Source organism: Culex quinquefasciatus, chromosome 2, assembly GCF_015732765.1.
Source record: "Culex quinquefasciatus strain JHB chromosome 2, VPISU_Cqui_1.0_pri_paternal, whole genome shotgun sequence".
NCBI classification, from domain to species: domain Eukaryota; kingdom Metazoa; phylum Arthropoda; class Insecta; order Diptera; family Culicidae; genus Culex; species Culex quinquefasciatus.
The window spans coordinates 119,791,070-119,806,170 of NC_051862.1; the positions used below are offsets into that span (position 1 = coordinate 119,791,070).

At 37.7% G+C, this 15,101-nt stretch overlaps 1 protein-coding gene across 3 annotated transcripts in view; it reads left to right on the plus strand.

Annotated features, from left to right (window-relative positions):
* The window catches only part of LOC6032494 (cytohesin-1), a 62,358-nt gene that overhangs the window by 17,331 nt on the left and 29,926 nt on the right, over nucleotides 1-15,101 (plus strand). For all 3 annotated transcript variants that reach the window (XM_038251473.1, XM_038251474.1, XM_038251475.1), the window contains exons 2-3: nucleotides 10,385-11,675; nucleotides 11,799-11,931. In XM_038251473.1, the coding sequence (XP_038107401.1) occupies nucleotides 10,719-11,675; nucleotides 11,799-11,931 (1,090 nt within the window). In that variant the 5' untranslated portion in view covers nucleotides 10,385-10,718. The remainder of the gene's footprint in view (nucleotides 1-10,384; nucleotides 11,676-11,798; nucleotides 11,932-15,101) is intronic.

The following is a 15,101-nucleotide window of genomic DNA, read 5'->3' on the forward strand; positions in this document are numbered from 1 at the left end:
AGCTGTTGAGTGGACAGAAGGTTCGTTTTATTTTTATTGCCAAAGACAATTACCGTGCGCTGTTATCAGTTACTTAAGATAATGATATAAATACCGATGATCTGATTTGCAATCCTGTTGTGAAACCACTTATTATTAATCCACGTTCTTGAATGACGAAACAGGCTACATTTCATTGGCCAAAATTAAAAGTACTGAAAAATACTTTTTTGCAATTCCGTCTAGAAACTTCCTACTTTTCCTGTCATTCTCGCGTGACGAGACAGCCTACTTTTATCTACTAAAAATAACAGAATCGAATAGAAACACATTTCAAAACAAATGCTGAAAAGTTCTACTTTTCAGCACTGAAATGGATGCTGAAAAGCAGCACTTGTTTTGAAAAGTAATACTTTTCAACATTTTTTTGATTTAAACGATTTATTGACAAAATCCATGAACATTCGACTTATAATTTTACAATAGGTGTTTTTCAGAAATGCAAAAAATGTTGTATGGAACTCGTTGCAAACCTTGATGTTTTCAGCACTTATCGTATTTATCCAACTCGGTGAACCTCGTTGGATAAATGTACGACACGTGCTGAAAAAATCTTATTTTTGCAACTTGTTGCATAAACTACTATTTGCAATTCCGCTGTGAAACTGTCAACTTTTCCTGTCCTTCCGGAGAAACAAAACGGCCTACTTTCAACTACCAAAAATAACAGACTTGAAAATCAACATTTTTTAATGCTGAAAAGTTAATGTTTTCAAAACTTGTATCAAAAAGTAACATTTTTCAATATTGTTTTGTTTTGAACGTAGGATTTAGTTAACACATGGATGTTTGACATAAAAATTCATGCATAACCCGTTTTTTCGGAATTGCAAAAAATTGTGTAAGCAACTCGTTGCAAGACTTGATCTTGTTTTTGCAACTTGTTGCATAAACTACTATTTCAGTACTTATTTGAATGCTGAAATTAAACTTGGTTTGAAAAATAATTGTTTTCGACACTGTTTTAGTTTTATAGTTGCCAAACACAAGGACGCCAAACTGCAACTGAAAAATACTAATTTTGAGTTTAAAATGTAACTAAAATGATGCTCAAATACAACGATATGGTAAAAACAAGTCATCCAACAGTGTTTCTTGTTCGAGGGAATCGTATTGACAATGTGTGAAGTGGAGATTTTCAAACATTTGGGTTGTTTTCGAGCAGTTCCAACAAAAATATTAGAAAAATGTTTTTTTTTCAAGAGGTAATTTTTGGCCACATTTTCAAAATTTTGAAGCAAAAACTATCTTAAAATGCTTAAAACATTATTTCAATTGAGCCAGTGTCGAAAATTTACAAAATATCAATGAATTTATGAGAATTCTTTTATTTTAACATTCGCAAGTCCTAGGATAAATTTACCTTTTCTTGGCCCATTTCTATCATCGGCCTATCAGCGATAATTAATTACAGCTTGCATAAAGTGTTTTTGCTATTCCAAAGTAATAAATAGCTGAAATAAAAGTGAATAAGCAACTCAATATTGTATTTACCTACAGGTACATGAAAGTGTTGTTTGAATAGTGGAACGTCTGACGAAAATGTGTATAATTCCCCAATTGGGTCCTAAAATGCTGATATTATTGTTTACAGGGAAAATGCTTACTTTTCTGAGTACAATGGGTTTTTAAATCAATTTGGAAAAATTAACCTCGCGTTCCTTCTTGACAGAAAAATATCTACTTGACAGCTCGTTCCAAGGGGACCATAGTTGATCCATCGAAAAAATGTTCTCTTGTAAATATTTTTTTTTTTTTGCATTAAAATGAAAAAAAGTAATCAGAAATTGTTTTTAATCTTGTTTTTACCATTGTACATAACAATTGACATAGGGCTTCAGTACCCAATTTGAATAAAAATAAATAAACAAACGTTTTTGAACTTATTTTATACATTATTTTTTGTATAAGTTCTACAATTATTTTTTTTTTGAATATTTTCTTGAGTTATTCATTTTTCAAAGCTTTAGCCCTCGGCTCTGACCGGGGTCGAGGGTAGAGATCCTAAATAGGGAGACTGGTCGAAGTGAATTTGACGTACCCAAACAGACACGAGTTTGATGTATCCAAACAAGCATTTGCCTTTACGCCCAGCAAAACTTATCAGTGCTGTCAAGCTCAAAACATACGTTGCCAGATCGATTTAGCAAGCTTAGACCAGTCTCCCTATTTAGGGTCTCTAGTCGAGGGGCCATAATTACAACATTTGAATGCAAAAAGTGTTTAAAAGGCATTTTACACCTTTTTAAAAATTCAAAAGATTTTTGACCAAACTCAAACATGTTGAAAATGTTTCTAAACGCAGCGAAAAACAAATACCAACTCGACGTCGTCGTGCTATCTTGTCGCACCCGCCATTTCGACGTTCCGAAAAAAAAACGCGTTTCAATGTTTGACCTTGAATAAACAAAAACGAAAGCACGCAATGTAAACAATAACAAACGCGTTTTGTTTGGTTGACCATCATGCATTGTCCCGAAGTTTGGTTGAAGTTGGTTGCAGAAGTCCCGAGTAATTACAAATGTTTACGGTAGTCTAACTTGTACGTGCGGCAAACGCGTTCTGACCTGAAATCCCTTTGGTCAGTTGTTTTTTCGGATTTCGTTGAATATCTCAGGATTGAAATCGAATTTTGGGGATCTGTGAAGGTCAAAAGGTGAAGTATTGTGAGCTGCACAAAATGGTGTTCTTAACTCAATTTGGCCCAAACTGCACGTACGACAAGATAGCACGAAGGCGACGAAAACTTCATTGTAACAAGATAGCACTCCTGTGACGATAGATTCGAAAAAAACTAAATCAATCAAGAAGGAAAGCACCGCCATCTAAAGTTGATTACAGTGTACATCACAAATGATTTTAAACGAAAAAACCTTACTCCAAAAACTGTTCGTGAAACAATTCCAAGCACTCTGACCTGATATAAAACAGCACCAAAAAAAATCTGAAAGCAGTGACATTTCGCTCAAAATCGAGCTTTGCATGAAATGTCCATTATGGGTGGATTTCGGGGAGGCTTTTCAATTCAAACGTTTTTCCCCCACTTTTTCTTTTCTTTTTTTCTGTCAATCGATCGCGCGCGCTGATGATACGTGTTTGTCGGTGACGGTTCGCTGGCGTTAAAATCGAGTGAGAGCACTCAGCCCAAAAGGTGTACAATTTGTACCGGCTTTGTTGGAGCCAATCAATGGGGGGAAACAAGCAAACAACTTTGTTTTCTGCAATCACACTTTTACTGTGCTGTGAATGATTTTGAATGGTTAAAAATATCGTATTCAACATATTGCTGGTTCAACTATTGATTCCCCTCACATGTGGGTGGGAGTTTAACAAAACAATTGTAAACACGTGGGCCCGATTGTTTGACCCCCTTCGGACAGGTCAACAGGGCAGCCAGAATTGATTAATCAAACACTGGTCGGGCAGACCGAGTGGGCGACAGAATTAATGCAATCATGATTTCAATTACCACTTTGCGGCTCTACAAGCAGTTTGGTGCTGTTGGGTGGTTCTTTAGGAATGTTCATGCTTTATGTTGAATAGGGTATTGATTTTGACTGCTAGACGATGTTATCTACGGTATGGAACAATGCGACTTAAAAAGAGTTTTTTCGAATTCGAATATTTCTCACGTTTGTTTGCGTCTGCTTGATACTGTGGTAAACCTCGTCATTCGATACCGTTGGGAAATCATATCGACACGGTTCGCTGTGTTTGGTGACATTTCCTGCGAAAACTGAAAACCTCACCACGCACGGGGACAAATCAAGCGTAAATTGCAATTCTTGTGAAGGTTGCGTGACCGACGGGAGATTGTATGGTTCAATGAATCTTACCGGCAAAGGATATACATTACCTAATGAAGGCGATATCATGCATGTGAGTAATTTCACACGCCAAATATGGAACTGGTTTTGATTCAACTCTCTTTTACTACTACCCTTCTGCATTTACAATATAATTCCAAAACAACGGAAAAAATTAAAATTAAATGAAAATGCTTCGTATTTTGCTTTATTTTGAGAGAATCTATTTTTTACGATTTTCTAATTTTAACTTTGTGTTCTATCTCATTTGATAACATACCTACTAGGGTGGGTACGTTTTATAAAAAGTTCTCGGATCAAGTTTTAGTATGGTTCCCCTTGTAGGGCATGCCCATAGGGACTTTCATGCCAAATATCAGATGCTACCACGTGGGTGAGAAACAGCTGGAATATTTAATTGCAAACCTTCTTTTAACTAGAAAATGAACATTTCGAGTAATCCTGATATTATTTAGTCGAATTCAAAATCTTTGCATAGCAAATTTGTATTTTTTGCAAATATTTCAACCACGTGGTAGGTGTCTAACATATGGCGTTGCGGTGTTCATCAAGCTTTCATAGCATGCTAAAGAAAATTTGATGCTTTTTGAGGGAAAACCGTTGATTCCGGAGACATCGGATTGTTCACCGATGCGCCAGGTCTAGGGACAACGAATCCATATGCTCTCTTCGGGAAAAGTGTTCTCCAGACCATTCCCCATAGGCCTGACCATACCAGAATTTGGCGCGTGATTTTCCCAGACCTGTAGGAGCGTTTGAACAAAGAGTTCCAATTTCCCACAGTAATTCCCAGGTAAACTTTAACCCTGATGCGCGCAGCCAGTTTACAACCAAATGAGCTGATATTTGGCATGAAAGTCCCTATGGGCATGCCCTACAAGGGGGACCATACTAAAACTTGATCCGAGAACTTTTTGAAAAACATACCCACCCTAATACCTACATTGTCAAAAATGATTCTTTGTGTTAAAAATATATCATTACATGGCCTAACTGTTATAGCAGGCGGCACCGAGGAACTCATTGTTTGTAAAATGGTGACCATAGTGACATTCTCGAAGAATCTCAACTGACTACTTGTCCTATTCATGGCCATCGATCTGAGCAGAATACCTGTGGATATCTCTGATCATCACGTTGCTACAATGCCCGATGTCCGTTGCAGACAATGACCAATGACCTCAGAACTGGGCCGTCAGGTTTTCTGCCATTCTGAAATAAGTCATTGCAAACAGTGCGAGGGATAAGCTGTCTCAGCATAATCGAAGTCTGATACAAACTATACTTTCCCATACTTTCACTACCGGCTAGCTAGTATTGCGCGTATTCCCGAAAAAGACACGTGGCATACCAGCCTCGAAACGACGCGCCGCACTTTCGGCAAATGCGCGCTGTCAAATCCCATACTGCGCGTTTTGTTTTTGCTGATTTTCTTCTTCGAATTGCATAGCATTGTTGCCGGGTATGTTTTTTATTGCACCAAAAGTACAGAAAATCGCTGGCAACAGTGTATGCGGCACATTCTGAATACCGCGCGGCATGTACCTTCGAGAGAAACGGACAATATTGGATTGGACATACACATTGGAAGTAATACCATATCGAATCATCTCTGTTAATCTCCTTCCAAACAATGTGTGGTCTCTTGCTGTTGAGATGGTTCTTAACGAGACCTCAACTCGCGAATCGATTCCACTTTGAACTCCACCATCTCCCGGGCCACATCACCATTCGATCCGAAACAAGTATCGTGGGCTTTGCTGGTCTGGGATGCGAATTATCAATTTTCGCTATAATTCCATGTTAAATGAAACGCGAAAATGCAAATACTGCACTCCTGGAGGTAGGGGGTGCGGGAGAGTGCTGATGAGTTGATGTGGGAATGGATTGGACACGTGGATCCGATATGCCGCGGTACTCCAGTCCATCGAGGGGACCATTATTACCGCGTGAGACCACCAATGTGAGTGTCGAACACCGGTGGGCACCGCACCAATTACTGTGCTACATTTATCGGATTAATAATTCATAACTCGCGAAATTAATTTTTACTACACATAATTTATTCAATTAGCTACAATGCAGCGGGAAATGTTTATTGAATTATGAACGAAACAAAAATAGATCCCTCTGGAATGCGCCCGATACTGGCAATGGTTTAGTCCTATCTGGCAACGATACTTCCAAGTTCTCCGGAAATCACGATATCATCCTCAAAACTTAACAAGATAAAAAAAAATCCATGCCAAACAAAACGCAAATTTATTACCAACGTTGGCAAGTTTTCATCCCTTCTTGACCCACTTTTCTGAACGCTATCGAGCCCCCAGAATTCGACGATGCGATTTTAGTACACACTTAACCTACATTCGCGACTAGTCGGACCCTTGTCTAGCGTGTGGGCAGTGTCTTTTCCTATTATTTTTCTTTCCTCCTTTTTTTTAAATTAGCAAACTTTTGCCCAAGAAAGGACGGCGGAAGGTCGACCTTATAAATCCCACCACGTTTCGAGCGCCCTCCCCCCTGCTTCGACTTGAGTTTGTTATTTCCCGCTCATTTTATGCTTCGTTGCGTGTTCTATATTTAAAGGATCTCTTCCGTTTCAAGCTCGAGTCGAGTGTTTTAACGGACGAGAGCGCGTGCTACTGTTGCAGCCGCGTTTTTTTTCCAGAACATAAAAATTTTGCTGATTTGACTTTGACAGTGAACTTCGTTAGTTGATGTGATGTGTGATGGGTCTATGATTGAATGGGTTTTTTTTTTTGAAAATGTCCAATAAACCAAATTTTCAGTTTTTGATTTTTGGGTGTTTTTTTAATATCCCTGACTCAAGACGGTTTCAAAAACACTCAAAAAGCAAAAACTGGAAATTTGGTCTATTGGACCTTTAAAAAAAAAATCAGAACTATTTTTTATCGTTTTCATTTTGTTAATGATTATTAATTATTATTAATTATTAATTAAAATCAATAAACTTTTCGCCTATCTACAATCACTTTACTTTAAAAAAAAACGTAGCGTAGGAATTGGAATTCATGGATAGGCATATGCTATTCTACAATGAAACAGGTAAATTAGTGAATTAACGCCTTTTGAAAGAATATTAATTTTGTTGTAGTCCTTGAAATGATTTTGAAGTTCACTTCATATTGATGAAAATGCGGCCAAATTTGTGTTTTTTGGGAAATTTTTATTTTTTTCACTGTCCTTTGCTGAATTCCCACATAACGAAAATTTTCGTTTATATTTGTAAAAGACAATAATTGAAATCCCCACTATTTCAACCATGAATAACCCCTTCTCTGCGCTTAATAATTACACGAATCAATCAGAATTTTAATTTCCTCCCTCCCCATCACAGTCACCCGTCGGTCGCGTGCGTGTTAACTTCCTTTTCCAACGATCCGCCTGTGTGCAAACTACCATGAAGAAGGCCAACCAACACGCGGAACCATTTTTCTCTCCCTCAAACTCATGGCCTGCTGCAGTTCCGATATCCATTGCTGGGTTGGTACTTCTGCTTCCGGATTTGAATCACCTGCCTGGTCGTGAACCACGGTTCCGTTTGACATTGTGACCTTCGAAAAAAAAAAATTCATTAAGACTCAGTTGATGTATGAACGTAAACGTTTCACCAAAATTTTGTAACTTGTTTAAAAAATAAAATTTGATTGTTGATGCAACTGAGTGCATTTGGATTCGATTACATACAGTGAGTCAAATATTTGTCCGTACCCCCCCGTACGGAAAATGTTTGTGATATAAAAGTACATAAAATTCGACTAAAGTGCCATGTTTTATACATCAATCGACGCGGCAGAATGTCCTCTTTAAGACACTGTCATTGGATTTGCAAAAATCTTTTTCTTAAAAAATACAAAAATAGTTTACTGAAAAAAGTCAAAAAAAGAGGTCAAATAATTGTCCGTACCCCTAATAAAAGTACAAAATCTGATCGATTTAAGTGAATTCATTTATGAAATGTTGTTTCTGTGTCAAATACTAGTACCTCTTGCCAGTTTGTGACAACTTTGAACTTCTGATAACTTTGTTAAGTTAGTTTATATTAAAAATTGGATTAAATTTAGTTTTTTTATGTAAAACTTATCAAAATATTAGTTTATAAACAACTATTTTTATAAAATTGCTATTTTATGTTGTAAGAGTCTCTATTTAACAAGTTTTAACAATATTTGTTCGAAATATATATTGTTTTCATCTTTTATTGACATTTTTCGACCAAAATACTGTTTCGGAACAATACCGTTAAACAATCCGGATTGTCCCGGAACCGGTTTAACCCTCGGAGAAATTTTGTGGTGGTCAGATAGAGGACAAAAACCCACCTCTTGCAATTTAAAGCATCAATTTCGTCCACTACAGCCCGATTACGAGTCTGAAATTTGAAATTTTCAAATTCCCCAAGCAAAACATTCTGTCCCAGGACGGTACAAAAATTCTCAGTACGGAAAGTGAAAATTTCAAATTTCAGACTAGGGACTCGTAATCGGGCTGTAGTGGACGAAATTGGATGCTTTAAATTGCAAGAGGTGGGTTTTTTTGTCCTCTATCTGACCACCACAAAATTTCCCTCCGAGGGGTTAAACCGGTTCCGGGACAATCCGGATTGTTTAACGGTATTGTTCCGAAACAGTATTTTTGGTTGAAAAATGTCAATAAAAAAGATGAAAACAATATATATTTCGAACAAATATTGTTAAAACTTGTTAAATAGAGACTCTTACAACATAAAATAGCAATTTTATAAAAAAAAGTTGTTTATAAACCTATGTGTTGATAAGTTTTACTTTAAAAAACTAAATTTAAACCAATTCTTAATATAAACTAACTAAACAAAGTTATCAGAAGTTCAAAGTTGTCACAAACTGGCAAGAGGTACTAGTATTTGACACAGAAACAACATTTCATAAATGAATTCACTTAAATCGATCAGATTTTGTACTTTTATTAGGGGTACGGAAAATTATTTGACCTCTTTTTTTTACTTTTTTCAGTAGGGGAAGGTGGGGCAAGACGACCATATGGGGCAAGAGGAACAATCGCTCGTACGGCCGTAATTTTTACAATTTTGATTATTTCCAGTATGAGGAATTGTTGCTAGCAATGCAATTAGCTGATTCTACTACCACATAACCGTCAAAACGACGTAAACGCCACGGGGCATGACATTTAATGAATTTTTTTTCAAAACCTTTGTTTTCTTATAATATTTGGAAAGTACAAAATAAGGCTTAGGGTTCGATTTAAGGCTCATTTTATCAAAATGCTATTTTTCCTAGATCAGTAGTGTCCCTACCAATGACTTGCACCTATTAAAAAGTATGATTTAACTTTTGGCTATTTTTGTTGAGAGCTTTTAAAAAACCTTGTCCAGGTGGGGCAAGTGTACCATATGGATTTTTATTATGGAAAAAATACGAATTGCTGCAACATCATATTTTATTGGGAAATAAATACATAAAAGTACTTAAAAACTGATAAACAATTGATAAAAAAAAATCCGTACAAAATAAAGTGATATTATGAAAATTTCCTTTTTTTCATCTAAGTAATAATTTGTTTTTGTATAAACGATCAATTTTTTAGTAAAATATTATTAATTAATCTAAAAATTAAAGAAACGTTTCAAATACATTCTAATCTGATGTACCTAAGTGATAACAGTTCAATTGTTAGCAAATTAACATGTTATTTCATGCATTGTTCCTCTTGCCCCAACGGGTTGTTCGTCTTGCCCCACTAGTTGAGAAGAACGTACGGAAAATCATTTTTTTTTAAATCAATTTTTTACATTAAAAAACTGGATTTTTTAAAAACTTCTTCTATGAAAGTCTTAGTCAAGACCTGGAATAAGATGATTATAAAAAAATCCGACAGATTTTTAACGTTTTTGATGGGTTATAACGAGCATTTCCTTAGCTTGTTACACTTGCCCCACTTTCCCCTAAACTATTTTTGTATTTTTTAAGAAAAAGTTTTTTGCAAATCCAATGACAGTGTCTTAAAGAGGACATTCTGCCGCGTCGATTGATGTATAAAACATGGCACTTTAGTCGAATTTTATGTACTTTAATATCACAAACATTTTCCGTACGGGGGGGTACGGACAAATATTTGACTCACTGTATATTTATTTTAATGCACCTCGTTTCCATGGAGCTTGGGATTCACGTGCTCCTCAGAGCGGCCTACTGGGTTCTTCCGGCAGAATCGCACTTTAGTTTTGTTTGGACGCGCGAAAAATGCTGCACTTGACTGCTCGAAAAATCCATCGCCCGACCGTGAATTTAATATTTGGCACCGATCGATGTGGAACGTGATTGGACTAAGCTCATCGACTGTGACGACTTACTGGCTAGCTCGACTTGGCTGGCAAATAGGAACATTCAATCAATCAATCGACACGTCGACGTCGTGGCGAATTAATGAATCTGCTTGCTCTGTGTGGTTCCGGACGACGGGGGGATTTACGTGTGACTTTTTTTTTCCGATTTCAGCCCAGATTTAGCGTCGGCGAGTGAAAAAGAAGAATTGACGGGTGGGAAGAAGAAGCAGCTCAGTGTAATTAATCGCGTGTAGCCCAAATGAACGATAATGGGAACCCTCAGGAGAGTGCCAGCGACTCAGACGATGAAGATTCCCACCGGCGACGGCGGCCAGAAATAGCCGCGAATTGAACAGTGAACTGTGCGCGATCGTAAAGAGTCGCACGCGGAATGTAATGTGCTGTGATATACAGTCAGTGTGCATATAAAGATTGTCCCGAAAATATAAACAAATAAATACTCTCCGTTTAGTGTTTGTTGAAGAAAGGAAGAGTGTTGCGTCGAGATGTTCTCCTCGGCGAACGCGGCCGTCGCCGACGTGAAGAAGTCAAACTGGTTCTCGTCGTTGCGGCGACAACCGAAGCCCAAGAAGACAGCGCAGGTCGCTGAAAGCTTGACCCAGAAGAGTTGCGTCGATCTGACGTCCAGCAGTCTGTTCCAGGCCGCCGATCCGCCCGGAGAAGCCGCCGTCCAACCTAATCCTCCCGAAGTGATCAATCCCGCCCAGGAACGACCCTCCGTCTGTACCTGCGAGTGGGTCAAGCTCAACCCTTCACCGCCGTCCCTATCGCCATCGTCCGAAACGCACGAATCGTCCTCGTCCTCCTCGGCGGCCACCATCACCACGACCGTGGCGCGGAGTTTACGAAGTCACCACCACACCTATCAACCCCTTCCAACGGCCTCCTCCGAGGACAACCTCACCAGTGATAGCGCAAACGATCTCAAAGATCTGGCGCTGGCCGCCAACGCCAACACCACGAGCAGTCTCCGGAGAAGGCCCCGCCGCAAGGAACAACTCCTCACCTCCACAACCGTAACCACCGTCACCAAAACAACAGTCATCAACAAACAGAAAACCTACCGCGTCGGTCTCATCTTCAGCGACGCCGGCGAACTCCTCAACAGCAGTCTCGACCTGCGACAGCTCCTAGAAGAGAACAAACAGGCCCAACTCCTGGACCTCGCCAGCAGCAGTAGTAGCACAAGTGCCAACTCCGAAGTCAACAACAACCGCAAACCGCTGCGACAGTTCAGCATCCTGGACGACAGCAACTTTGACTTTATCGACGATAGTGCGGACCTGTTCAACCGGAACTACTCGGGGAACAACGCCATCGTCGGCCTGCAGCATGCCAACTCGGCCAGCTCGACGCCAAAGGTTCTGCGCAAGTGCAACAACTGCAAGAACAAATCCAATCTAGTCTACAAGCGGAGCGCTAGCTCTCCGCACCGGAATAAGGTACCACCTTGATCTCGATTCTCAGTGTGTAACATGGCAATTGTTCAATTTCAGCAATCAATCACAATCAAATGATCTGGACTAATTTATTTTATTTTTTCTCCCTCGTGTGTGTGTGTATAGCAAATAAACGATGAGCTGAACGAGGTCGAGTCGGAGATGAGGGCTCATGAGAACAAGGAGGAGAACAAACATTCCAATAAGGATAAGCAGATGGCGCTCGGGCGCAAAAAGTTCAACATGGATCCAAAGAAAGGTAAGAAAAGTTCCATAAATTACACTAAAGTAACATAGCTTATGTCTTCACAAGACAAACATGAAATCTATTTTTACGAAACATTTGGGGTTGATAAGTTGGATCAATTTCACTTGAGTGTGCTCATAACGATAAACAGTGGATCAATTATCTACAAAATCGGCTGTTTTCATAACATATTAAATTATAATTTTAGTTATATAAACCCGTAGAATTTTGCAAGCTGAGAAATTTCGTAGAATTTTCATGTTTTTTTTTCGATAATAACATTTCTTTAAAACTTTCTTTCTTTGAATTAAAACTATTGCCATGCATTCTCTACGGCAAAAGAATCAATTTTACATTGCTAGTTTTTCTAGTCAAGTTTTCTTTCACGGGAGTTCATCGGGACTACAGTCTAAATAGAGACAGCAGTTTTTAGAGTACATTAAAGCTTGAAATTTGGAAAACGATACACTATGTTTGTTTTCGGTATCTGTTCTATTTGAAACTAATCAAAAATATCAAAACATGATGCAGCAACATGGCTTAAACAGCTGTCCCAATTCGCCCCGTGTGGCCCGTTTCGCCCCAGATGACGGGATGTAAATTTTCGGAAATTATATATAATTCTATAATTGGAAGGAATTTTTCAATTGAATTGGTGTCTCTTGCAAAATTGTAGGTTATGATTCTTAAAATTTGTATCTCATTGGAATTTTTTTTATCGATTTGGTATCTTCAGCAAAATGTAGGACTAAGGACAAATTAGAGAAAAACACACTTTTAAAAAAGCTACCCATTTTAAATTGAGGTTTTCCTCAAGAAAGCATTAAAACTGTGGATAACAAAGGCATCTTATGAGGCAAAGAAAAATATCATAATATATTTTTTGCAATTCCATCGTGAAACTATTTACTTTTCCTGTCATTCTTGAACGACGAAATAGCCTACTTTTCTGTACCAAAAATAACAGAATCGAATAGCAACACTTTTCAAAATAAATGCTGAAAAGTTCTACTTTTCAGCACTCAAATGGGTGCTGAAAAGGTGAACTTTTCAGCACTTGTTTCGAAAAGTAACACTTTTCAAAAAAAAATTATTTAAACGATTTATTGACAAAATACATGAAAATTTGACATAAAATTTCCCTCAGTGTGTGTTTTTTGGAATTGCAAAAAATTTTGTATGGAACTCGTTGCAAAACTTGATTTTTTCAGCACTCTTCGTATTTATCCAACTCGGTGAACCTCGTTGGATAAATGTACAACTCGTGCTGAAAAAATCCTCTTTTTGCAACTTGTTGCATAAACTACTAATAACCTATGAATCAAGGTTGCTAACGACAAAATTATCGAGGCTCGATAACGATAACGATAGATCTACTGTTATCGTCGGGATGATAACGATAATCTATCGTTATCATTATTTAGATAATTCTATCGGCGATAATCTTGTTGCGATAAAGCACGATAGCTCATTTTTTAAATCTTTCTAAAATCGACTTACAGTATGTAAAAAAAGTATTTACACCCCTTGGGCCCTATGCACATTTTGTGATGAAACATGTTAACAATTTAATGTTTGACAGAAACCTAGTACTACGTTTTGTTCAAAAACTCATGCCGAACATTTTACTATAAAAAGCTCATGAAAAGATGATTTCTATAAAAAGTTATATAACAAATACTATTACAAAAATCAAAAAAGGTGCAAAAAAAAGTTTGTACACCTTTCGAAAAATCAACATAAATAAAGTTATTTGTTGACAAATCACCATAAATCCAGTCTTCCAACTCCAAATACACAGAAAAAAAAATGTAAATTTACCCAACACTGAAACTACGTTCTAAATGTAAACATGCTCAATGTAATTTTGAGATTCATTGTAAAAAGTTATATTTGATGTAAACAGCCTTCTTGTAAAATGAGATTAAATGTAAATGATAAATCTTATGTAAATTGAGTTTTTGGTTCTCGAAAATCGTAAATTTGAAAATATGAAAAGCATGTAAATTTATTTCAGATGTAAAACTTTCGAAATGTAAACTCAATTAGCATTTAATTTCAAATTAAAAGTTTGTGTTGCAACTGACAGTTCAAGTGGAAGACAAAAACAAACCAGTTTAATGTAAGATGTTCCGTGCGAGGTGAGCGCAAGTTTTTTGCAATAAATGGTGGATTTCGTGAGAAAAACAATCACAGCCGCTCAGGTATGTTGCATAAATGATTCATGATGTAAACAAACAATAATTAGAGTGATTTTTTCTTTAGGATAATCGATATTGCAAGTAAGTAGTGCATCCCATTCAATAACATTAGATGTGGTTAGGATGCAATTGTTTACATTTTCGTCACATCTCGAACAGGTGCATTCGACTGAATGATCTGCACCTTATTAATCGCTCTGGTAACAAGAGGAAAACGGAGAAATCCAGTAGCTCTTCTAGTCCAAACCGGAGAGGCAAGCAAGATCCGGACGGAACGCCGTCTGCAGACAGTTTTCAAGTAAAAACTTACCAATGAATGTTTACGTTGGTCGATTCGTCAAGACGGGACATTCCGTCATCTTGCAGGTAATTGCTCCGACACGGCGATGTCACAGAATGACCAACGGCTTGGCAGGGAGCACCTGATTGGAGTCAGACCCCTTCTGGACTCAGTGCGCGGAACTTGGAGGCGGAAAAAGCAAAGGAGCCTTCTTTCCGTTTGTGGATTGGTCTGATACGGGTTTGCTCCAGCAAACGTTTTTCCAGACGTCAGCCAATGAGAATTTCGACGTTCGAACGTTCGCAGTAAATTCGTGCGCAGGTTGCTCAATTTGGTGAGGTAGCCCATGTTTGATTTAACACTTTCTCTTCGTTGTGATCAATTTTAGTTATTAAATACAATTTTTCTTCTTATCTAATCAGAAATTAAAAGATTTTTTTCTAAAGTTCGACTCTCTTCGTTTGTCCGGTTCATCAAAAGCGAAAAAAATATTTTGATGGAATCCGTTTGACAGATCCACGGCCCAGCGGACAAAGCGAAAGTGTCGGAGTTTACACGGTCATGTTGGTAACCAAGGATTTTGATGAATCTTAACTCCGACAAAAAGTGTACAATTTTGGTTTTATACAAATGTGGGTAACAGGTTGGATGAAAGTAAAGTTTGATATCATTCAATTTTTACTTTTATTTTTGTTAATAGG